The 25,131-nt window shown below is 40.0% G+C and overlaps 1 protein-coding gene across 4 annotated transcripts in view; it reads left to right on the top strand.

Annotated features, from left to right (window-relative positions):
- The first annotated feature begins 492 nt into the window (after positions 1 to 492).
- The window catches only part of zgc:66433 (uncharacterized protein LOC321250 homolog), a 46,598-nt gene continuing 21,959 nt past the window's right edge, over positions 493 to 25,131 (top strand). For 3 of the 4 annotated variants that reach the window (XM_061079036.1, XM_061079037.1, XM_061079039.1), the window contains exon 1: positions 493 to 585. In XM_061079036.1, coding sequence (XP_060935019.1) covers positions 521 to 585 — 65 coding nt within the window. In that variant the 5' untranslated portion in view covers positions 493 to 520. Of the gene's footprint in view, positions 586 to 10,499; positions 11,063 to 25,131 lie in introns of all 4 variants that reach the window. The other variant, XM_061079038.1, reaches the window with a different exon arrangement.

Below are 25,131 nucleotides of genomic sequence, written 5' to 3' on the forward strand. Positions count from 1 at the left end.
AATTTGTATTTAAATATCAGGAAGCGATGGTTTGGGTTTTTTCAATCTGCATTTGTGGATGAAATATTTAGCAAAACTAATTTTGTCCTAAAATATTTCCAAATTTCCATATATGTTAATTATCAATAGGTGCCTGATAATCTTTATTGTTAATCCAGCTTTGTCAACATTAAAACATTGTCTTAAAATTGTGTTGCTTTGATAAATGCCATTAAACATTTTTGAAGTGAGCTGTTGTTGGGATGGGTAGAGAGAAGTATCCTGTTCTGATTCTGTCGGATAATCTTTCGACAGATTCTTCCTTTTCAGAGGTAAGGGGAAGTGTTCAGAGGTGAGAGTGCCTCTGGTAATTTATTATTACACTTCCTGTTTGAAAGTTGACCCTTTTATCCATCTGCCACATTAGTGATAATTTTTTCCGAGCCGCTCCTGAACGCATCAGCAGCAGAGGACTGAGACAAATAATCCAATCATCACAGAGAGGGAGAGAGAAGGAGAGAACGAGAGAGGCAGAGAGCTCATGTCTTGGTTTCAGTCTCTGAGGGATGACTTCACTCTGAAGCCGTTTGAGATCCAACACACACAGTGAGTTTACTTTACTGGACCAGCTTTACTTTCTCTTCTCTTGTTGATGATTATTGGTGATGACGTCTGTTTGCTGATCGATACTCGTGCTGGATGCAGCTCAGCTCTGGTTTGTGTGTCAACTGCAGCAGCTGTGTGAGAAGTGTGTGTGTATGGATCATGACCAACACTACACTACAGGGTTCTGTGTTTATTATGAGGCGATGTCAGTGGGGTTCCTTAAAGTGTCAAACAACTCTGGTGCATTTTCAACTGAGGCTGATGCACATGTATTCACTTTCATTGTTTTAACATCAGTGGAAAAAAGTTCTGGGTTCAGCTCCTCATCAGACAAAACTAATCAACTCTGCCCTTAGACCATCACTGTGTTTTTTTTCCATGACAGGATTCATTACCAATGAAATCCCAGTGTGATTTAGTTTGATTTCATTTGGGACATTAACAAGTGTTTCACATAAAATCATATCCTCAAGTGATTCTGTGTAAACGGGCACAACTGTCAATGTATGTCCTTTAAAAAACTCCCATACTGTCCCTATCCATTATTTTTATTCAGTTTAGAATGAAATGTGAAGTCATACTGTTTCTTTGCAGACGGATATTTATACACTGTAATGCTGTCAGATATTTGAGCTCATACTGTGTGTGTGGTCCTGGTATTACTCATGTTGTGGGGACCTGCAACTGTTTACACAGTCACATTTGGAGACTTCTCCTTATGGGACAAGAAGCAGGTCTCTGTTATGCAACTCATTACATTGCAAAGTGAGGACATGTTTGAAGGTTAAGTTAACGTTAGGGTTAAGTAGTAAACATGGTTAAGGGTAAGATGTGAATTGTTGTTAGGCTTAGATTAGGGTAAGGGATAAATTAGTCATGGTTTATAATTGGAACAACAATAGATCACTTGTAAACTCACATTCCAACCCGACCGTTGCCTTCCTTTAAGAAAAGTCCTCAGACTTGATGTCCACCAATCAGTCCTGACTTCCTTTTACAAATGTTTTATTGAATCTGTCATGACCCTTGACATAGCTGCGTGGTTCGGGTCCCTCAGTAAAATCCACCGCAACCCACGAAACGAAATCATAAGAATGAGCAGCAGAATAATAATAATTCCATTCATTTTCAAGAGGACAAGAATAAAAGGAATGTAAATAGCATCAGACACCATACACACAAACATATACACACACACACACATTGTGTCACGAGGAGATACACATCACTCACATTCAGCACCAAGGACAATGCCTTTGTGTCAGACTCATAATGGTTGATCTGTTCATTTTAACAATATTTGTTTTGTATTTGTTAATTTTACAGTTAGTCCTGCGGTGCCTGTCCTCTTGGCCTGTGTTAAAGCTCCGGAGCTACTTCAGAATTATTCCTTTTCATTAGTGAGTCCTCCTCTAAAAGTTCTACAGTATACTGTCACTTTTTATTGTTTGTGTGCTGGATGTTTTGTGCTGAGCTTTTTATAAACAGTCTATGGTGCAGAGTGAAGTTAGACAACTTGTTCTGTGTTCATCCTACCTGGTTTATCTTCAGTGAAGATTTTATTGTCAATGTTTTTCATAAAATTAAACTAAATTAGCTTTCTTACTGGTCACATCATTTTTGCTTCTGTTGTATATTTAGTAGGTAGATTTGTGCAATAATCACTGCCTGGAGGTTGTATGTGGTAAATAAAGTTCCCAACAGAAATAATTAATTAATTAAATTGAATAAGGTAACTGTTAGGCTGTCCTCAGCGAATAGAAGTCAATGGAAAGTCCTGATAAAGATTGTGTGTGTGTGTGTGCACTCTGTGTTGGTGGCAGGTCAAGGACAGTCCAGATTAAACAGTTACCGTCGATTGTGTGTGAAGCACAGTAATCCTTGACACAGACACTGACTTCGAAGCAGAGTCGGGTCGTGTGTGTGTGTGTGTGTGTGTGTGTGTGTGTGTGTGTGTGTGTGTGTGTGTGTGTGTGTGTGTGTGTGTGTGTGTGTGTGTGTGTGTGTGTGTGTGTGTGTGTGTGTGTGTGTGTGTGTGTGTGTGTGTGTGTGTGTGTGTGTGTGTGTGTGTGTGTGTGTGTGGGGGGGATGAGAGACTATTGATCTGCTGCTCTGATCCCCATGAGCACATGGCACAGTGTGGGACTTCTGATTCGTATTGTTGTGTTTCTCTGGGAAGCAAACGTCAATAAACCAAACATACTGTTCACTCTAAAGCCTGGTACGTTGTAATGAACTCACATGATGCTGAGGAGGATACATGAGTTTAAGGGCATCAGTGCTGCTAATCTGACTGGGAAGCTTGATAAATATGCCTGTGTGGGTGTGCGGCCTGTCAACTGCCATGCTGATTAGAGGGCCGGACAGGTCGTCTGTCACAGTGAACAAGGCCTCAGAGGTTTTGCAGAGACGTCCTGTCCTGGACACATCGTGTGTTCTCTGTGCTTCTTGTGACTGTTGATGTCGTACATCCTGTGCAGTCTGAGTGAAAGCCGTGTCTTTCTCATTGATTGTCCTTAGGGAGGAACATGAGGCAATCACATGATTATTTGAATTTTCCACAGTTTCCGTTGCCATTATGTACATTTAAGTCTGGAAAAAATTGATTTTTGCCTCATAAGAATGTATCAAAACAGCATTAATGAAACTTAAATGAGTATTTCTGCTGATGATCACATGTTTAAAAATATTTGGAGTGCTCCTTTAACAAAAACACAATCATCTTGTGTGGCTCGGACGGGCATTTGCCATTGATATTTTGTGGGTGTTTGCATTATGGAAAATATAAGATCTAGTGTGTTTGGAGATTGATCTAAACTTGGAATTAAAACTCAGACTATTTGAACCGCTGCTGCTGTGACCTTTACAATAAGTGGCCACAACTAGGCTGTCCCATTTTGAAGACTTGAAGAATTGCGGACAACAATTGCGTCCTTCTTAAACCTAGAAGCGAAGAATCCAATGGTTGGATCGTTGCCGGCCCAACTTAGCTCACAATTCATTGCACTTCAGTGACAAACCATTTTTTAAAGAGTTAATGTAACGGCAAGTGACGAGATGTCGAGCTGGTGATGCAGGTCAGATATATCCTCTGTAGACCAGATCGTCTCATTTCAATTCGGCCTATGAGGACTATCGGTAGACCGCGTTTTCCAGAAGATGCAGCACCTGAATGAGACACAGCTATCAATTGCTGGAGGACTAAGTCTTGGTGTTTCAGTTTGTATTTTGTTGGTACAACACAGCTTTTAGAAAAACACAAAACCCAGAAATCTGTGGGTGTAAAGTGCTGTAAGGTAACCTGAATGTCGAAGGATCACATTCGTCTTCTCAGCAGCGAAACGGCCCCTGTGAATATTTCTATTGATTACAGCTTTCCCAAAGTGCAGTCAACATTCTGTTAGAGCTGCATTACAGTTAATAGCGTGGTGGTGACATGTTGGAGTAAACACAGCAGAGACATGTGACCTGCGAGTTCACTGGAATTATCTGGAGATGAAAACAGGAAAGTTACACTTGCATATGTTTTTTCGTGTATGTTAACATGACAGAGTCACGGAACGGAAGTAAAATGCAACTATAACTTTAGTTAATTGAAGGTTATCAGGAAGTTTAAATTTCAATAAAGTCCATTCTAAGTTCTAAATTTTAAGGTTTGGCAGCAAAATTTTGGTTTCTCCCTCTGGCAGCAGCTCAGGCTGATGATTTCTTCCGACAAATGGAGTATTTTTATTCAGAAACTTGGCCTGCAATATACTTCGCCTTTAGAGTCAAAGGTACAGAACAGAGAATATGCTGAACACATGAAAGCTGCGTTAGCTTCTTTATATATATTTAAGTGGTAATAAGGAGATCTTTCTGCCCAGACACATATGATGAGCCCATGAGTGAACTTATAGGTTAAATCCTCCTGGAGGGGAAGAGTCATCAGTTTATTTTTGTCATTTCAGATGTCCTGTTCCTCTACAATTCATATTCTGGCAAAGATTAAGAAAAAGTTTGTTTGTGATATCTGGTAATGCTTCGTTGCATGTTGAGTATCAGGTTTGGAGCAGCTGGGGTTGGTTCCTGCAGGCTTTGAAACACAGTTAACAACAGGTTGAAGTTATCTCGTGAAATAAAATCACATCTGCAGATAGAGACAAAGCATATGTTCTCAGTTTGTGAAAACCTCCCCGTGCCTAGAGACAAACCCACTGACCTGAAACACAGACGTGAGGTGTACCATCCCACCACATTGTGTTTAAAGGTGAACCTGCAGTTTGTGAAATATTCAACAAAGAGAAAATAGCATCTGCTGAGCCGGAAGCGTCAATGAGACGCATTGCTCATCGTGTGTCGATTCTCAATAAAAGGCTCAGTTGGAGGTTGTTATGTTGTCGTTAAACCCTTTGAATCAATCGCTCGTGTGCCTCCTGTTGCTTCAGCGCGTGCAGCCGTGCACACACACAAACACACATTTGTGCTCCTATCTTAGTGAGTGCACTACTCAGCATAATGCATTCCCTAGCCCCCCAACCTTACCTTTTAACCATCCAAACTAAATGCCTAACCCTAACCTAAACCTAATTCTAACCCTAACCCTAAAACCAAGTCTTAACCCTGAAACAGCCTTTGGAAAAGTTACGGGGACTTAAGGTCCTCCCTTTCCAAATATGTCCTCAGTCTGTTGGGTCTATACTTAAAATAGTCCTAAAGTACAGTCCCTCACACATACACACACACACACATGCACGTCTCTCTATAGTTGTGAGGACACTCATTGACATAATGCATTCCCTAACCCTAACCCAAAACAAATTCTAACCCTAACCTTAACCCTCCAAATGCCAATTTAATTTGTGAGGACCAGCCAAAATGTCCTTTACATTGTCAAAATGTCCTCACAATGACGGTATTGAACCAAAAATGTCCCCTCATAACTATAGATAGACACAGACACATACACACAGAGCATAGGTGAGTTGAAGAAAGCTGTTTTGTTTTTAGCGCCCCATAAACCTCAGCTGGGACCTAAGATGGAGTGAAAGAAGAGACGTTTGCAGCTTTTTGGAGTGTAGAGTATCTCACACACACACACACACACACACACACACACACACACACCACCCAATGCAAGGCAGTTTGATTACAGGGCTATTTACATTACAACATAGAACGACAGAGAAAGGGGGCGAGGGATTGGCAAAAAGAGAGAGAAGATGGTTTCCAGATGTGAGGTGGAATTCAGAGCTCCAGAGCAACTCCCCTCCTCCTCCCTCGCTGTGCACAGACACAGGGATCTGGATCGGCCTGTGCATGTTGTAATGGAGAGAATAAGAGACGGAGAGAAACCACAAAAGAGAGGAGAAAGAAAAGGCGTTGCTCTGCAGGGGTGGGCGAGCAAGAGGAACCAGAGCCAGCAGAGAGAGAAAAGACGAGTGGAGTTGAGGAAGGGGATGGGAGGAATACAGAACCAGAGGAGAGGGAAGAAAAGCAGGGCCTCTTGGCTGACCGCAGGTCCAGACATCTGAATCACATTTCAGCTCGGCGGAGGCTGCTCAGGAGTCGGCGAACAACAAATCCACCAAAGTTAAACACTGAGGAGATTTGCTTTCCAAAATAACATGTTTGGGCAAAATGTCTGCTGTGAAATATATTGCAGCAGTGCTGTTCTGTTCAGCGAATCTGCGTGAAGTATTCACGTCAGGTGATGCAACATGGCTGGAGATGTGCTGATGACAGGGGAATTTTGACAAATAACGTAAATTTCAATCATACCAGCTGCATCAGCCGATCTGCATCAAAAGGTTATATGGTCCCTGACCCATACCACATCCTTCCCAGAACAATTTTCTGACTATTGTACTAATTACAATGTTTTCACAAATTTTATTTAAACAAATATATATTTATATAAAAATGCAATATTTACTTACAATATTTGAAAAGGCTTATTATAAAACCATAAATGTAGATCATACTGAATTACTTTAGTTCTATAAATAATCTGATCTTCTATTACAAATTGATATAGATTGTAATTGACTGTTTTCAAAAGTTGTTTCAATGTTTCACATTGTAAACCTTTTATATGTTAAACTTGGATACTATAATATTACAATAATATGAGCTGAAGTCTAAATCTAATCAACCATAAAAACTGAAAAACAACTAAATGAACTTTACAACAGCACAGTCGTCAATATTTTAAGAAGATTCTCTCTCTCTCTCTCTCTCTCTCTCTCTCAGTGGGTCCACACTCTGAGCCGTTTCAGGAAATACCAACATCTCCTATTTTTTTTCTTGAAGGGAAACTGACCGACATTCCTCTTGGCTCTGTAAACAGTAATCTGTATGATTGATACATGCATATGTATATATATATATTTATATACACACACTCATGTACACATACACGTATTATTGTGAACTCTGCCATGTCAACACTGAAGAATTTATACACGTGTATAGAGACATTGGATCTCCATGTTTTGAAGAAACTGCTCTTGTGCCCGGTCATAAATCTGCCTCAGCGGGGGTGTATTTAGATTCCTTTGCAGAAGACTTGGAGCCAAATTCATTTTCACACTTAAGAAGAAAAGCAAAACATGCCATGTTTGGGTTTGCTGTGATCGACACCTTGCATAATTAAACTTGCACTAATGGAGAATGTTCTGTTATCAAATCACTGTGTAATGTGACAGTTGTCCATCATGGTGAAAAACCTACAGATTATTATTACATAAACATAGATTTTTGCAGTCCCTTTCTGCTCATTGTTTTGTCGTCCACAGCCTTTATGTTTTAGTTGACTTTCACCCGTAGAATGTATATAAAGAAGAGCAAAGCATCTCCACTTCCTCCCACAATCCAGAAAGAAAGCTGAAACTAGCCCGGATCCAAACGCTGCCATCTTGGGTCTGTGATGTCATTTGGAGAGTTAATAGTGATCAGGTGATGGAGCCACTGTATCGAGGTCCCACTGATACATGCACTTGCCCAATTGCGAGCTAGTCTTAGCTGAGTTTCACCCTGTTTTTTAGCATCAGATAACTAATTTAAACTGAAATTAGCACTTGACAATACACCAGTTTGATAAGAAATGCCTAAATTTCACTTTTAGGAGGCAAGGTTTACAACATATACTGCAGCCAGCCGCTAGGGGGGGATCAAGGTGCTTTGGCTTCACTTTTTGGGAGTTTTCATGTTGTCCATCTTTATATACAGTCTTCACTATCATCACTAGTAACGTGACGGACAAAATGTCAGCAACTAACTTGAGAACATGGTAACACATCTAGCAGATGTAGAGACAGACATTTTGTTCGGGAGTTGTGGAAAAAAGAAAAAGGAGGGTGAGCACTGAGGTGGCCACTGGAGCTGAAACCTTTAACCTGCCATGACAATCAGCAGATGATAGACACATAATGTAAAAGTCACTATATGACCCTAAAACAATCCCGCGTTCAACTTTGCTTTAAGAGGATCCAGACTGAATGTTTTGAAGCTTTGTGTTTTCACTCAATACATAATTAAAATTAAACAAATGCGGACTTATTTCATACAAGAGAACAAGAAGCCTGATTCTGACTTAGTAAAACTTTCTCCTTCTGGAGCAAAGAGCGAGACTCAGGATGGGAAATCCCTTCTTCCTGGTTCCTGGTATTAATCTCAAGCAAAGCTGGGGCAGCACTGAATGTATTGGTGGAAACACTGATTACACACATACATTAAGATTGTGGAAATCCTTTGTGTACTTCAGCCTGAGAGGGTCCTTCTTGATGGTTAATTGGCAATGTCATGTGGAAGACATTTCAATAGTGTGTGTGTGTGTGTGTTGTGTGTTGCTAGTTGTGTGTTGTGTGTGTGTGTATTGTGTGTTGCTAGTTGTGTGTTGTGTGTGTGTAAAGGAATTTCTCAATCCCTGCAGCATGATGTGGAGCTGCTGGGTTGTACAACTGATACAGAGTGACTGTCTTTGTTTACACTGACGCACACACACAACCCACACACACACAGTTCAGTGACTTCGACAGATTAAATTAATTTCAACATGTCTGACGATCAAAATGAATCACTACATTCAGTCTGGGCATGTAGGAATTGAGAAACTCATTCCACTGCCTCCACTCTTCCAGTGAATGATTAATGTGATGACTAATGTGATTTGGAGGTTATTGTCACTTTCTTGGGCAAATTTCCCCGCAGCTGCCTCACCACTACCACAATACTTAGTGTATTTGTGTAACAGGGTTCATCTCAGAGGTCCGGCTTGGGTCAGGAAGCATTTTTACTAGACGTAGATTTTGAAACTTTCACTTAGTCTTTGACTGTTGAAAAATGTGAAGACACACCTCATCACACATCATATTTTTAAAAAGTCGCAATTATCTGTAGCAACGATTTACGTAATCGTAGCCAGCTAGCTAAAATTGACTCCTTCTTTGAATAGTGTATGTCTGAGAGGATCGAGCAGCAGGGAATCTCTGGATCAACCCTCTAAATTCACCTCGTAGCCACACACACACACGTAAGTACTCGGAGCTGTTAGTTAAGCTTCCTACTTATCATGATTAGCTGCGACAGGCTGTTGCGCGACTGCTAGGCCTCCTGCTGAGGGAGATGATTAAAGTAAGGTGTTTTTGTTTAAGCAGTAGATGGTGATATGCAGGAGTTTTGATGGCGAAAACTGACAACGGGACACCTTTTAATTTGTCCTCTTTTATTCATCAACCGTGCTTTACTGGTGGCACTGGCTAACACTTTTCATGCTTTGCTGATCCATTAAATATCTGTCACGGTCCCATCACAAGCATCTGTCCAATGAGAAAATTGATGTCTGTCATCACTAAGTGCTGTGCTGCATATTGATTAATAAAAAAAAGGAAATCCATTGAATGAAAGTAGGACAGAGTAATGTACCAGTGTGCTATATACTGAATTGATCCATAGTGATTCAACAATATGAGGCTTCTTTCTATGGATGACAACCTTCAAAGGATTATTTCAACATTTTGGAAAACTTTCTGGATAGTATTTCCTCAAGTAGAAACTGGCATTTAGTAACATGTTCCAGGAAAAAAAAAAAGCCTAAACTTCTGGTGCCTGTCATATAATGTGCATGGCAGCTAAGCATAACTTTTCTATATCAAGGACATGCACATACTAAACTGTGTGATGGCAACATTGGCAGCACTCACACATTCTTGATCTGATGCAGAAAATTATTGTCAAAACCTAAGAGTAGCCAAGCATGGGAATAAACTATCTGTCGAAACCCAAAAGATTTTTGAGAAATTGAAAGTAAAACTCAAGTTAAATTTTCTCAGGAACTGATCCTAACAAGTTAATATTCAAACCACTCGCCACATTATGCTAATTGCTAAACGAGACCAGCAAAGGGGCAAGGTTGGCTATGCATGGGGTGCATGTCCCATCAACTAACAAAGAGGAGGCGGGTTATGACTTGCACTTCAGCCAGCCACCAGGGGGTGATCAAGACACTTTGGCTTCCCTTATGGGGGGGGCCATCATTTCATCCATCTTTGTATACCCTTTTATACCAAAGGGATTGAGGCAGACCAGCCTATAGTTGAGCTACTGTCTTCTCAAAGGTTCACAACTAAAGGGGTTGTTATAGTTCATCTGTTTCAGTATAGACATAAAACCTTGGTATTTGTCAGTTTGTAAAATAATTCATTTTGAACACAACTGAACAGCGGAGAAAGAAAAGGAGGAAGAGTAGAACCGAGTGGAGGATAAGGTCATGGGGGGCAGTCGCTTGTTCCCACTTGCCTCCTCCCTCATTCCTCCCTCTTTATCTTCCCCCTCCAGCCCTCCCTCGGCAGTATTACCAGCCGTGGTTACTCGGAGGAGAGGAGCGAGGCATGCAGCAGCCACTCACTCATTTTGTCAATTGTTTTTCCCTCTAGCTGACTACCCGACACTCCGAGGACTTGTACTATACTTCCGAAGCCAGGATTAGACAGGGGAAGAAGTCCTTTTCCTGTTTTTGAAGACACATGTGACCCTGATTCATTTCAGAAGGACATTCATGTTGTTCTAAATTTCTACCTATTAATATTGAGCTTCTGGTGTGGTGTTCCGAACCTGCTGTGAGACAAGCAGGGCTGCCCGTTGGAATTGGCCGTCCTTCATCAAGCGTCTGATCTCTGGAGAAATGTCTGAAGTCTGACTTCAGTGGAGCTCCGAAGGGGGAGGAACCTCACAGGATGGTTTGACTTTGAAGAGAGAGTCATCTACGCTCGTGTCCTGCATCTTCTCTGCTGCAAAGAGAGAGAAGTCGTTGGTTTTCAGGAAGGAGACGTAGACTGGTGTGGAAGTAAACCACCAGGTGTTGGATGTGAGGGTTTCATATTCCACAGACCAGGGAAAAAACTTCTTTTTTTTTACAAAGACTGAGGACTTTTCAAGCTTTTGTTCCACGTCAGTGTTACAGCATGGCTGGGATGTATGGATGCTTCAAGGGCGGGAAGTAAGTTTCACTCATTAAAAAAATTGTTTTGACATCACACCTGACAACATAATATTATTGCTCATTCATATTGCTTCACCGACATGCCCAGTCACATCATGAACACCGTTTCCACATCTGTGTCAGCGGACAGGGGTGTAATTTGGCTCTTTAAAGGGATCTGTCATTTTCAGCACATAACAAAAAACCATTGACGACAAGATACTACAGGATATATATTTTGTTAATGGCGAAACACTCCAATACTTGAACTCCTTATTCACAGATGGCCATATTGAGTTGAGCAAATAAATAAATCCTTCTAGATGGCACTGATTCTGTGTTGTGTTGCACCACTCTACTAAACCTTTTGTTTGTCTTTGTTTATTGAGACAATTGATGACTTGTAGTTGGCAGTAACAGTAAGCTGTATGACTCAGAGCTGACTGACTGAATACTCTGTTTTTGCACAGCGACTGACCGGTTTTTCAGAAATTCCCACAACTGAAGTTTGATCCTGACACAGAATCAAGTGGATGAAAAACAATTGGATTAAATTTCACTGTCCCTGGATCAAATCATGTTGTTTGTCTGTTGATATCTGCAGCTATGAGAATTTCTTTTCATTTAAATCTGACTGGTTCTGTTCCTGCTGATGGAAGTCATCACTGCTTTTAAATATAGGACTCTGGGCTTGGCAGTGTGATGGGACCACAGAGGGTTCATATAATGAGGGCCTTTAGCTTTTTGACTTCAGTAAAGAATCTTTTTTGTACCAAAGCTTAATAGATGTGCTGTTGGATGCACTGACACCCACGTCCACTTTCTTTATCTTTGTCCTTTCAGTATCATGACATGGAGACAATACAAGTTTGTATGGCCACTCAGCAGAGATGACCAAGACAAACATTTTGCTTGTGCGTGTGTGACTCAGCGAAAGAAAGCGAATAAGAAGGAGAGGGGATGAGTTGCATGACAGCTGCACAAAGATTCCACTAAAGAACCACAACTGTGTTAGCCTGGAATTCACTGAAACCACAAATAACTTCTGACCACAAACTGGGAATATGTAGAAATTGTTTATATAACAGAGTTGACCCCAACAAACACACACGACTGGTGGTGCCTTCAAATACAACATGTAAAGACAACACGGTTGTTAGGTTTCTGGCAATAAAATAAATAAATTTCTAAATTATATTCTAGTACCTTTTTGTCTTTTGTTTAATCCAACTTCATGTTAAAAAGTGAAGTTGGAATAAACTCATTTATTTGTAGTGTTGTCATGACTTATAAACTAAAAAGTCATGGCTCAACACTTGAGCATGGTTAACACAGAGCTGCTTTTAAACAACCCTCTATCGAGTAAAGATTTCAAGCATGTTAAAATGGATTTTTTAATATACCCCTCAACTGCTTTGAGACCAAAGCTGTTAAACCTGGGTACAGGAGGCCTGCTGGATGTCACAAGCAGCAATACAACAACAAAATACACAGCACAATAGTTTAGTGGGTGGTGCATTTAGCCTTAACAAAACTAAAAACACAAGTAGTGGGAATTGATTAAAATGAGCTTCTGATGTGGCAAATGTTAACAAACGTGTCTAGCCAGCATTTTCGTGTCACCGCTAGTATTTTTGCATTGCAGTTATGTTACAAGGAAAACAATCTGCAGTTTGAAATATATTAACATTACAATATCTAGACTTAAATCCAGTCAGCTGGAGGCAGAAAAATCTGACAGTGACTGGATGAGTGAAGGCTGTTTTTGACTCCTCCTGCTGGCTGTCAGACCGTGGGGTCTGAAACACTCTAAAATGGTCCATATTATCAATCATCTGAATTTTGGGCTTTAGGAAGTCTTAAATATGTTAAAATATGAAGCCCTGCATTTAATAATTAGGTAGGTCTTAATTATGTTAATGCTCATTTAACGCTTCTTCAGTCACACTCTTAAATGTGGTTGTTTAGTTTTTTTTAAGATAAATGTTTTTGAAGCATACTGATATTAGCACGCTGTTGTAAAACAAGACCACTGTGAACTGATAAGTGAGTATACAACACCCTGCTAAGAATTTATCTGAGTACAGTCAGCTTGGCAGTGACAAAGACTACACATCCTGTCTCTGCCTGTAGTTTGTGAGATAACTAGGATACTTCACCTCATCTACAAGTACGTTGGACTCTGTTACTCCTCCACATCTGTCATACTTGTCAACTGTCTTAAATTTCGTTCATTATCGTTTTGGAAAAGTCTTGAATTTGAATTGGAACCTGCAGAAACCCTGTTCTAGGTTAAACTAAGAATTTGGGAATGGTGCAACTTTAAACTATATGTGTCTTGCATGGGAAGAAAGCTGGACTGGCATAACAACATGACTAAAGGTGCAGGGTTGATGGATGAATTAACCACAACCCAATTGGTTTTAGTGGAACATTTTAATTCACAGAGAGCAGAGCAGAAGTAGTTTTTGCAATAGAGAGGCAGGTTCATCCCCATCTGCACAGGGGTTGCATTAAGGCCAAAGACAAGTGTGCGTTCTCCCTCTCTCATCGGCGCCCATCTTTCCCAATGCTTCCTTGATCCTGATGTAACCAGAGAGGGATGAGTTTGCTCAGCAGGAATGGTGATGCAGCTGTAAATGAATGTAGACTGTACAGAGTGACTGATGAGCGTGTTTGGTCAGTTTCTGTCTGAGTCCATGTAAGGCCTGTTGCTAAGAGAGCAGCCCCATCTCACACAGGAGGGGACTGGAGATGGGGGAGAGATTGGAGCAAAGAAAGAGAGCTGGAAGATGAGAGAAACCCCCAACCCCAAATAAGTGTTTTTCAAATTGCAACCAAACCAAAGGTATAAAAGGCTTTTTTCAAGTCATCTGGACAATAATGTTGCTTTGGACAATGAATTTAAACTTGAAGCTAACTTGGAAACTTTATTTTAGTGCAACTCTGTTTAGGAATAAATAATAAACAGCAAAAGATCAATTTAGGATTTTTCTGGTAAAAAAGTAAATCTTCACCTAAAGTTAATCCATTTGTTAAAATAAACAATATGCAACACTCTGCGTTTATCGATCCATCATGTCCAGTAATTTGGTTAAAAGTTTTTTTGTAAGCTTGTGATTTTCCATGAAACTACTCAACCTCTGACTACTTTACCCTCATTGTGTTCCAACATGTGAAAACCCTGTTTCCAGCCAATGAATAACCATTGTTTTAAATAGTTCTGGCTGGATTACTACACTACTAGTCCAGATTAATACAGTCAGACATGCTGGACTAAGGAGCAGAGATTTATCTTCTTACTTTTCTGGGAATTTCTCTACAACAGAAGGTCTCTGGCTTTGCTTCAGACTCTGAATCACTGTCGCTGCATGCAAACACACACATTGCCACTCACTAGACTCGAACCAAACCACATTTTATTCTGAAACTCTGGGATTTCCTCGGTTTACTTAACCAGGAGGAGACGAAACAAATAATATTGCTCACATTTCGTTTCTTAACCCAAGTATATTTTTTAAGATGTGCCCACAGCAGTGAGGTAGAAAATACAGTACTACAATGTCATGATAGCATAATTATGGACATTATGGATACCACATAACAGTGCTAATTGTAACTATAAACATTAAGTCCAGTCAGAGAAGTGAAGGGCGAGTGTCCCAAACTATCACCAAACAGGACAGTTTAAATGCCCCCTGCTTACAAGTGAAAAATGGCATTAATATGAAAAGTTTAGAAAAAAAGCATTTTCCCCATTCAGTACTGGACGCTTGAATTAATTCAAGAAGTGCCATGCAGTACTGTCAATCTCTTAGATAATTTTTGCATTTTAAGGCATGGGATTCTTCAGGAAGGAATTTTTATTGAATAATATTAGTAACTGGTTCCTGCTGACCAGGCAGGCGTTGAATGGGTCAAGAAGGAAGTAGTTCAGTTCTACAGGCCATGTTCCCAGTAAGGTATGTGTGATTTGATGTGGGGTAGAAACCGGCAGACAGAAAGAAAGGAGGGAATGTGAGACAATGACACAGGAGGTAAAGAATTGATAAACATCAAGGGGTGGAGGAAATAAAGAATTGTTGTGTTCAGCTGTGATATCTGGCCACATTCTTTATATACTTCTCATATCCTTTTATGGCCCTTTGGAGATGGAATAGACAATAACAAACCCTCATGTAAAAGCTTTTAACATGTGGCAAGAGAGTAATGGGAGAGTGAAAGATGTTTGTCCTAGGAAGATGATACCTTTTTTACGTGCTGTTCTGCATTACAAATCTTTAACAGCCAGGATTTTTTTATCCAGCTTTTAATTTAGCTCTGTTTTATGGTGAACCAGCTATTGCGGGCCCTGTTGAACTATCAGTAGAGGAATCTAATAAATAAAGATGGAGGAGGACACATGCAGGCAAAGCCCTGCTGATCAGATCATCACATCACCAAAGTGTATGAGAAGCAGCGTGTGTGGGAATATTTTAGGAACTACTCCCTAAATGGCAAAATTACCAAGTAAATTATTTGCAAACTGTTCATCAGGATGATCATTTTAATGATTAATAGCATATCATAATTCAATGTATCATATCTTATTTATTCCAGCATGTCAACTGAGTATTAGATTGTTATAACTTGTGATAATTTGGTGCCAAAAATGGCTAAAAAAGGCTACTTTATGTGTTGCACACTCACTGAAAAGTTAACATTCATGCTGGTTATGTCTGTGTATACAACATGCCTGTCTACAGCTATATCTGTACAGAGTGGTTCAGCCCAGTTCGCCTGGTTTATCATTTCAGCTGCCTGGAGAAATGCTTCTCCTTGAGTCACTTCTGCATCTTTCTCGGTCTCGCTGTGGAAATTGAAGGCTTGTGGTTTGTCATTGATCCGCTAACATCATATTACAGAGCCCGGTTCATCTGCAGTTCCTCTGCTCAGTCTCTCATCTTGTCCTACTTTGCAGGGACTCAAGTTCAGACTGTTAAACTTGTTTTTCTGTCTCAAATGCAGTTTGGGGAATAGTTTCCACAGTTCTCCGGCCAAGCACCTAAAAATGGGTCTATTTTATGTCTCCCAAATGGATACCACGGTGTGTTGTGCTGATGGGGATCCCCACTACTAAAGAAAGGGGCTAACAGAGTTGTGAATTTAGTAGTGCAAAGGATTTAAACCTGCCTGTTAGGAATTGGCTGTTTGCTTTGTCTGTTGTGGTGCTGGTTGCAGCTTTCTCTATGAAACTGAAAAAGTGACCTGCAGTAATTGAGCCGAGGGAAGTAAAAACAAAACCCTGAGGCTGCTGCACCACCACTGCTGCACAGGGAGCTGTTCACCTGTTTATTCAAAGTGTGGTGAAGACTCAGTACACTGAACCACCACCCGGAGAGTTGGTTGTTGTTGGTGTTTTTGTGAAGGCGATGTTGTTATGATGGACAAAGTCTCTATAGCGTTGATGTGGCCCTGCCGCTGTGGCTACAGATCTCAGGTCACCTGTTTTATCAAAGTTTATTAATATTAAAAGTATTGTTTGTTCAAATAGCACCAAATTTGACCCTTTGCACTTCCTTGGGTCCTTAAAAAAATAAGCATGATGCCAATAATATGAATGAACGGTTCTCAAGATGTGGGAGCTACATACAGACAGAGATTTCTGGAATTAATTGATGGATAACAGTTATATACGTTTTATGTATCCACTAAACCTCTGAAGCCTCAAACATCCTACCCTTTCTTCCTGTCTGGTTTTTTAAAATGTAAAGAAAAATACTCTCAGCAGAAAAATTCTGCAAACCCTCTGTGGTGGTCTGTGAATGAGCAGCTCTACTCTGGGTGATGGAATGTACGACAGAAAACAGAATTTCATTCATAAACAGCGGCAGCTCGTTGTGCTCTAACAGCTTTCACATGACTTGAGGTTCAGCTTTGCTTTCTCTGTGTACAACCGCACAGCTAATCAGTTTGTTCTGTTTGAGCCAAATGGGAAATCATCACTGTAATTTCATCATGTTGTCCAGGGGAGAGGGCAATACTAGGCTTCTCGAACTTGTGGCAATCTGCGGCCACAGGCGTCGGATTTCTTACATGTTTCCCTCAACAATGGCAAAATATTTCTCTCAGAAGCTGCCATACATGGTGCATTAGTCCTTTGCTAAGCTCTCAGCTTCTGCCTCTGCTTCTGACTCATTGTAAGTCACTGCGCTCACTAATTGTTGTAGTAATGGAATCAGGTCTATATTAGCCCACTTAGTTAGTTAGGGCTGGTGGTACAGAGGGATTAGAGCTGGAGTGGATTTGTGTAGTAAAAGCTATGAATCCAATACGAGACCTACTATTGAATGTCGTTAACTAGATGTATTCATTTTAGATAGAGAAGAAGATACAGTCAGTACGCGGAGAAATTATTTCATTGTTATGATTTGGTTCATTAATGAATTATAGGCTTAATTAATTAAAACAAAAACATAAACAAGCAGACCATGAAGCAATAAACAGGGTCATCACCTACGTGGTGAAATGCTTGATCTACAAAACATGAAATGAACAACAGAATCCTGTTACATTAAAAGGCCGAGCGGATATTCACATCTAAGATTGTCCATTGGGTTCATTGGAGTTTGTATGATCCATTATCCTGACTCTTACAGAATCAGGGGAATCCTGAGTTATGTAGGTCTTTATACAAAAAAAAAAGATACAATAAATGGACAGCAAGCAAATCATGTTCGAATCAGCTAAGATTTCTAGTTCTTCCAGTTTTATCACATTTTGTAGTGGCATGTCTCAGAAAAAGTAAATCTTTCTATTATTTAAATTACATGAATTATTTCTATCCATTCAAAAATGGGTGGAGATTCTTTATTCTGCCATTTCCTGGTTATTGCTTTCTCACTGGCTACTAGTAGTATTTGTTTTGAATATCAATTGGATTTTTTTCCCACCAGGCATATCACACTAATATTAAGTTCTTTGGAGTTGGGGTCCATGCCAACGGAGGACGTTCAGCGTTGTCTCATGCAGTCAGACATCATGTCAGACATCTGCATGCCGGTGTTGCTAAGAGCCAGTTAGTCGGCATCATAAGCCTGTGGTACGATGAGTCTGGCACCAGTGCCTCCACTGAGGGATTAAGGCTGGACAAGATTGGATTTACTCTACGTCAGGACTGGATCCTTGTGGACATGTGTGTTCATGAGTCTTAATCATTCACTCCCTTGTTTCTCTGGATTTCTCTTTAATTTGCTTTTAATAGTGTCCTCCCCTGATGACAGCACTGATCCTAGACACTGGTTGTTTTCACTGTTTATACCTGGACTCTGTTCAGTCATGATGCATCTGTGTGGTGGAGATTTGGACTCTGTTCTGACCGCATCAGCTGGACGAGACTTAATTAACAGCAGATGGCGGGACACTGAGGTGTGTTTGTTTGTGTGTGTGTGTGCACGTGCCTTATTGTTAATGAGGTTATTTCATCTGTCTAATGAAGGCAGGCCTCCTACTGGTCTGAATACCTCTACTTGTTAATCCATTGTTATGTAATGAGCCTGATGCACACACACACACACTTACACGTACAAGCACACAAACATTCCCTTTCTCGATACACGCACACACGTAAACTCATCGGCTTCCAAATAAAGTTCATGATGTGCCTGACAGTGTTTACACTGGAGTGCAATGTTGCAGAAGGATTAAAATCTGAAATAAAGATAAAGTTAATAAACAGCTGCCAGAGAACTGTCTCGGAACAATGCAGGATGGTAAATGTTCATAATTAAAAAGTGCTCCGAAAGAAAACAATGCTCCCTAAAGCCAGGCGGAAAATGAAAACAAGTAAAGCTCTGAGATGACTGTTGTGGTTTTGCATTTCGTAGAATAACAAGTTCATTTCATGAAGTGATATAACCTGCTCTTATATACGAGGATATAAAGTAAAGTGGGAGCTGCAGCTTGTTAAATGCTACACTGTGTCTGTCAAATGGAGTTTTAGTGTTTTTCATACAATTATATTGTTCTTCACACCCTCTTTAACATGTCAGATGTTATTATGTCATATTACGTTCAGCTCAGGCAATATATTTGTTTAACACAGCAAAACAAATATGTTGTCTATTGGAATGGGTTTAATATTTTCCCTTTCATTTTCATAAGGTGGACAGAAAATTAGAATCACCGGGTGCAATATAAATAATCAATTTAAGACAGCTTTCTCCTATGATTGTAAAATAACAGAGCTGATTGCGAACCAGCCTCATTATTCATTACTGCCACCAAGGAGCTATGTTTATATCTGTGTCTGTTTTGTTTGTGAGCAAGAACTGCTCAACTGATTTCCACTTAATATTGTGAAAGGGTGGGGCATGACCCAAAGAAGAGCCCATTACATATTGGTGTGGATCCGGGTCGGGGTGTTTAGGGGACTGATATTTATGAGTGAGTAGAATTTGGGGCAGATCCAAATAAAATCCAGATGTAGTGAGTTTAAATTTGGTTTTATAAGGCGACTGTTTGGCCTTGGTAGAGGTATGATCTCTACTAAGTGCCATTCTACTTGTATCGCAGCTATCTAATGTGTGACAGAAAACTGAGTCTGGTCCACTTCAACCTCTGCTGAGCCTCTGTGAGACAAACTGCATCTGAGTGTATGATGGTGTAGAAATGGGATCCTTGATTCTTTGTATTATGTTTTTCACTATTTCACTTCTTGTGGAACTCTTAACTGCAGCTTCTATAGGTAGCTCACAGTAAATCAAAACATCCCTTAAAAAACTGCCCATAAAGACTAGGTCTCATGCAGGGATGTGTTTTTACAGTGCAACCCAGAATCTGGAACTTTTCACATACCAAACAATAATGTCAAATTAATCATTTGATCGATGAAAGTGAGCCGACAGCAGACATTTAGTTTGACTTGATAGCAAGTAAGTTATATCTTTACTCAGCTGTCATATAAATATCTGATTAGAATACAATTTCCAGTAACTTCAAATAAATTGGTTGATTTAAAACAATTGGTTTTTCTACAAGCCTTATTTTCTTCTCTAATTCAGACTTCTTTCATTCCATCTGTTTGGTTATTTACAGTAACGTGTGTAAGTCGGAAAACAATCTTTCTACGTTCTGTGGTTGAAACCCTCAGCAGAGCTCTACAGTGGAAGGCCCCCGTGTTTACTCTTAGTCTGTTTTGCCTTTTTTCTCCCGCCTCCTGCTAATATACTTCTGTTTATCTAACTGAGTCTTCTTTCTTTTCATGCTGCTCTTTCCCACAACCCCTCTCTCTGACCTCCTCCCTCCTTCTGTCTTGTGTTTGTCCCTGTCCTCTGCTTTCTCACTGTCTTCTCTCTCACTTCTCCTTGCACTTTATTGATGTGTCCCACGCTCATCCTCAATATTTCTTTATAATTCTCTTGTCCTCCTCTCTTGCTTTCTTTATAAACCCATCTCTCCTCTCCCTCCATTCCTCTCCTTTCCCTGTCATCCCTCCATCCTTCTCATAGATGAAGCGGAGGATGTCACCATGGGGAGCCGGCTATGGAAGTGGGCGCAGGTCAGTCATGTTGACCCCTGACCCTCTCATCTTGAACCTGACACTTGCTCAGGATAGTAAAACACACATTGATTTTGACCTTCTCCCTTTGTTGTAGAATCTCATCTGTGTGTTGCCTTTAAGTGAGAGGCACTCTCCATCAAATGAAATTTGAAACTGAACTTAACTGAACTCAAGGAAGAGTTTAACATTTTTGGGAAAAACTCATTTTCTATCTTGTCCGAATTCGAAATGGAGAGGATTGATACCATGTTCGTATATTAACTACGACATAGATCTTTAGAATTGTGTTTGTTAGCATATTTCTACATTTTGGAGAGAGCACGGCTAAAGCTTTCTTACTGGCTTTCTTCTTGCTAACTAAGCTAACTGCTAAAGTCTCTCAGCATTGCAGACATATCTCTACAGCGTTTCCAGATGGGAATTGTTGTATTGTATTGTACCATATGCTCTCTATGTCATTGCTTAATCCAAAAGTAGGTTGCAGCTCTCAGTCGGTTTACTGTGTTAAATATTTTTCTTCAAATTTTGAGATAATGGCCATAGTTCCTAAAATGTTAAACTACCCCTAGTTAGGGTATCAGTCCTTATATTTTCAGTGATAAATGAAATGCTGCGATATTTAGGATAACTCTGCACTTCACCCTCAAATATCTCTACAGACAATAAAAGTACATTTTATAATGTTACTTTATTTTTTCATTTGGTAAATAGTATGGATATTATAGTATTTTCAGTCTCCCCACCCCTCACAATAGATAGATAGATAGATAGATAGATAGATAGATAGATAGATAGATAGATAGATAGATAGATAGATAGATAGATAGATAGATAGATAGATAGATAGATAGATGGATACTTTATTAATCCCGAGGGAAATTTAGATCATCCAGTAGCTTATACAGTTAACACTTAAACACCTCACTGACATACATACATAAATCACATACGGAGAATATATATACAGATACAGGAATGGGATGCAATGATGTGATTGTGTCGGTGTCCAGTAGGGAATTGTTCTTGTGCTGCTGGAGTGGAAAGTACAATAACCCATATATATATATAAAACAACAAATATATATAAATATACAAGAATATGTAGTGGTAAAGTCCGTGCATGGGGCTAGTATAGCCAGTAAAGGGATGGACAGTTGGTTGGTATATAATAATGAGATGAGAAGGGTAGAGAAGAAGTCCAGTGGTTGTGTTGTGTTTCCCCTCTTCCTCCTTCACTTCATCGTTTTCTGAGCTCATATCAAAGACAACATGTGTGCGTCTGTTTATCTGTGTTTGTTTCTGTCCATGTGTCTGCATCTGTTTCCTAGAGATGTTAATAAGGCTCATGAACCTGTGTGTGCGTGTGTGTGTGTGTTGAACTCTTGGTTGTAGTGTTCCTGTGGCATCAGACAGGAAATGGATCAGTCCAATGTTATCAGCTCATAACAACAACTTCAGCCTGTGTCTTTTCATCGCCAATATATTACAAACAATGAAGTGAAATAAACAAAAGGGACAAGAGATACAAATCTCATTTATTTGTATGTTTGTGTCTCAGGCCATGAGAAATGAGAAGAGGGGGGCGTTAATGATTGTCATGACTCAACAAGGGTGAAGATGATGGTAATAGCTAATCATTCTGTAATGGTAATACTGACGCAAACCCTTAAGCACGTCAACAAACTCGGGAATGTTCCATCTGTTTCTATAATACAAACTCACTGTAAACACAGTTGACAAGAAGCTCTCCAGCCGCTTCCCTAATGGAGAGAAGGAGCCTGTTCACCCGAACAACAAACGTGACAAAACATGGCTGTTCCTGTAAGCGCTCCAAAAAGAAACAACGATTTCCCCACCATATTATAATATATTGTATTATAGTGTTTTGCAAGAACAGACATAACTCAAGCTCAACTTACCAGTTTTCCTGGAGCTATCAACCCAGATCACATGGTCTTCATAAGCGGAGTTTGCTCGGTTGTCATGGAGGCGGTTATTCTGATAAACAAGCTCAATGGCTGTTATGATTTTATACAGAGTGCTTTAAGGACTTCTCGTCTGTGTTGGCTCACAGTTATCCAAAATATGCTTGTGGTTTGGTTTGACCTGGTACCACGGTCATTAGTTGAAATTTAAATTAGTTTTAATATTATTTCTAGATCACACTCTAGGTTTTTATTTAATTTTCTGCTTGTGGAAAATGTCCTTCTGTTGGATTAGAAGTGGAAAAAAAGGGTATTTTGCAGAGTTGAATGAGATTTGATAACACTCATATTTGTATGAGAAGCAGGAGGTTAGCTTTGCTGAATTGTGGCTAAGAAAATATAAATTTGGTTATGATGAATAGGAAAATGCCTTTTGTTTTATCTGTATGCAAACAAAAAAATGTTACTTTACAACCTACATATACCTTTTAACTTCTGTCGCACAAACTATGTGTAAAACTTTTGACAACTACAATTTATATTATTTGTTAATTGTTATCCGACTTCCATGCTAAGCTAAGCTAATCATCTCCAATGGCTCTACCATACAGTGGTAAACAGAACGATCTTAGAAGCAAAAAAATTTTATTTACTACAAAATTATTATTTCAAGGCCAGAATACTTTTAAAGGTCATGGACTCTTGCAGACAAAATAAATTAGAATTGAATTACATTTATCTATTGTGACCAAGAGGATGGATGCAAGTGTCCCTGTTACCATAGAAAAATCTATGGAAAAGTGATTGGTGGCTTAACAAATAGAGTTGACAGTATGGGATGTGAAGCTAGTTCTTAAAAACCAAAGAACCTAGAAATGTAATTGTTACCCAAACCAGTAAAAAACAGGTACCTTTATTAGTTTAGATGGTTTCATTGTCCTTTTCACCTCCGTTCACTTATGTGATATTGCACATCTACATAGACTTGTAGCCCACCACATCATATGTTCAGGAGGCTTAATGCCTTGAAGCTTATAGTTATGAAAAGTTCCTTTTATTAAGTTTGGCCTAAGAAAACATTCTGTTCTCTCCTCTCCCCAAACACATCTGTGAATATGACTGCACTAACACAATCTGTGACACAGCAACAATTATTCTGAGATATCAATTTACCAAGCACAATATCAGTAATGAGTCGGCTTCCTGCCAAACTGCGCAGGAAATCGTCTGCATACAGTGCATAGCTAATTAGATTTGAGACTAGAATAGGGAGTCATGAAAACTTGGTGAATTAATGGTCCCTCTGTATGAGAGAGAGAAGCTGGTTCATCATGCTGGGGCTGAACTCTCACATGACCTCAAACTTCCTGTCTGCTGGAGGAGGTTCAATAACTGTCCTCTTAAATCAAGTGGAGGGACTGATTAAAAATGCCATAAGAAACTGGGTTTTTGCAGATCAATGCTTATACATTTCTCATCATGTTGAAGCTTATCTGATCCTGAGATCTGATACTGTTGCCTCAAGCAGCAGAGGTTCACGAAGCAGCCAGAATCTAATGCGCTGCACGTGGGTCTTTTTTCCTCTCTTTATTCAAGAGGGTGGTCCTTCAGGTCGAGAGCAGAACTTATTGACTTCACGTACAGATTTTGTGATGCTTTCAGTCAAAACCCTGCGCTCGCACTTAAAATTACCATGTTTGTACTTAGATTTACTGCACTCCAGCTTCAGCTCTTCTCCGCACCGTTTTGTGAAACATCTGCTCTCTAATTATTTTTTTTTGTGCAAGTTTGTCAAAATTCCCCAACCAATAGAATGCCAGGTGTAGTGGTGACAAATGGTATTTTCCCACCCTCGTTGTAGGTGTGTTAGCTTCACTTCTCTTAGAGTCCCGTATGGACATGTTACTTTAACCAGGTTCATGCTCTTCAGCTCTCCACTGCTTTATTATTACACCAGCTTCCTGTCTGTGTGCTTGACACTCTTGGAGAGGACACTGGATAACATGGAGCAGCAAAATCAAGGGTCTTTTAATGTCATGGGAACACTGTTGCTAGTAAACAAAAAAGTCTCCATCCTTTTTCAATTTCCCCCCTGTATTTTATTAACAATAGTACCAAAAGCATCAGTCATTTGTCATTACTATACCTGACATACTATTGGTCGGGGGATTTTGAAAAATAAAATCCAAGAGCAGAGGTTTCATGTGCACATAGAACCAGCGAGGAGATGACCTGAAGCTGGAGGCAGGAAATGTGAGTGCAAGCAGGGCATGTTTGAGTGCGAGCACAGGGTTTTGAGTGAGAGCATTGCCATACCTGAGTGTGAAATCAATAAGTCCTGCTCTGAGTGGAAAAAAACCTCTCTATCCATGCTGCTGTGCAATGAGAGGTTGGTTTGTAATACCACTTGATGTCTGTTTGAGTATGTGTTAGAGGTTGCTGGGCATCTGCTGGTGCTTAGGTGAATGCTTGAGCTGACAGAAGTGGATGGCAGAGCGGAGCAGAGGACTGGAAACATAGCTGAGATGCCTCTGTTGAGACTGTTTGGATTGTAGTGAAGGATTGGGCTGCAGTTTGGGTTTGGTCCGGACTGAAGTGTAACGCAACAGCTTGGATTGGGA

The sequence above is a fragment of the Limanda limanda genome, chromosome 10, assembly GCF_963576545.1.
Source record: "Limanda limanda chromosome 10, fLimLim1.1, whole genome shotgun sequence".
In the NCBI taxonomy this organism is placed as follows: Eukaryota; Metazoa; Chordata; class Actinopteri; order Pleuronectiformes; family Pleuronectidae; genus Limanda; species Limanda limanda.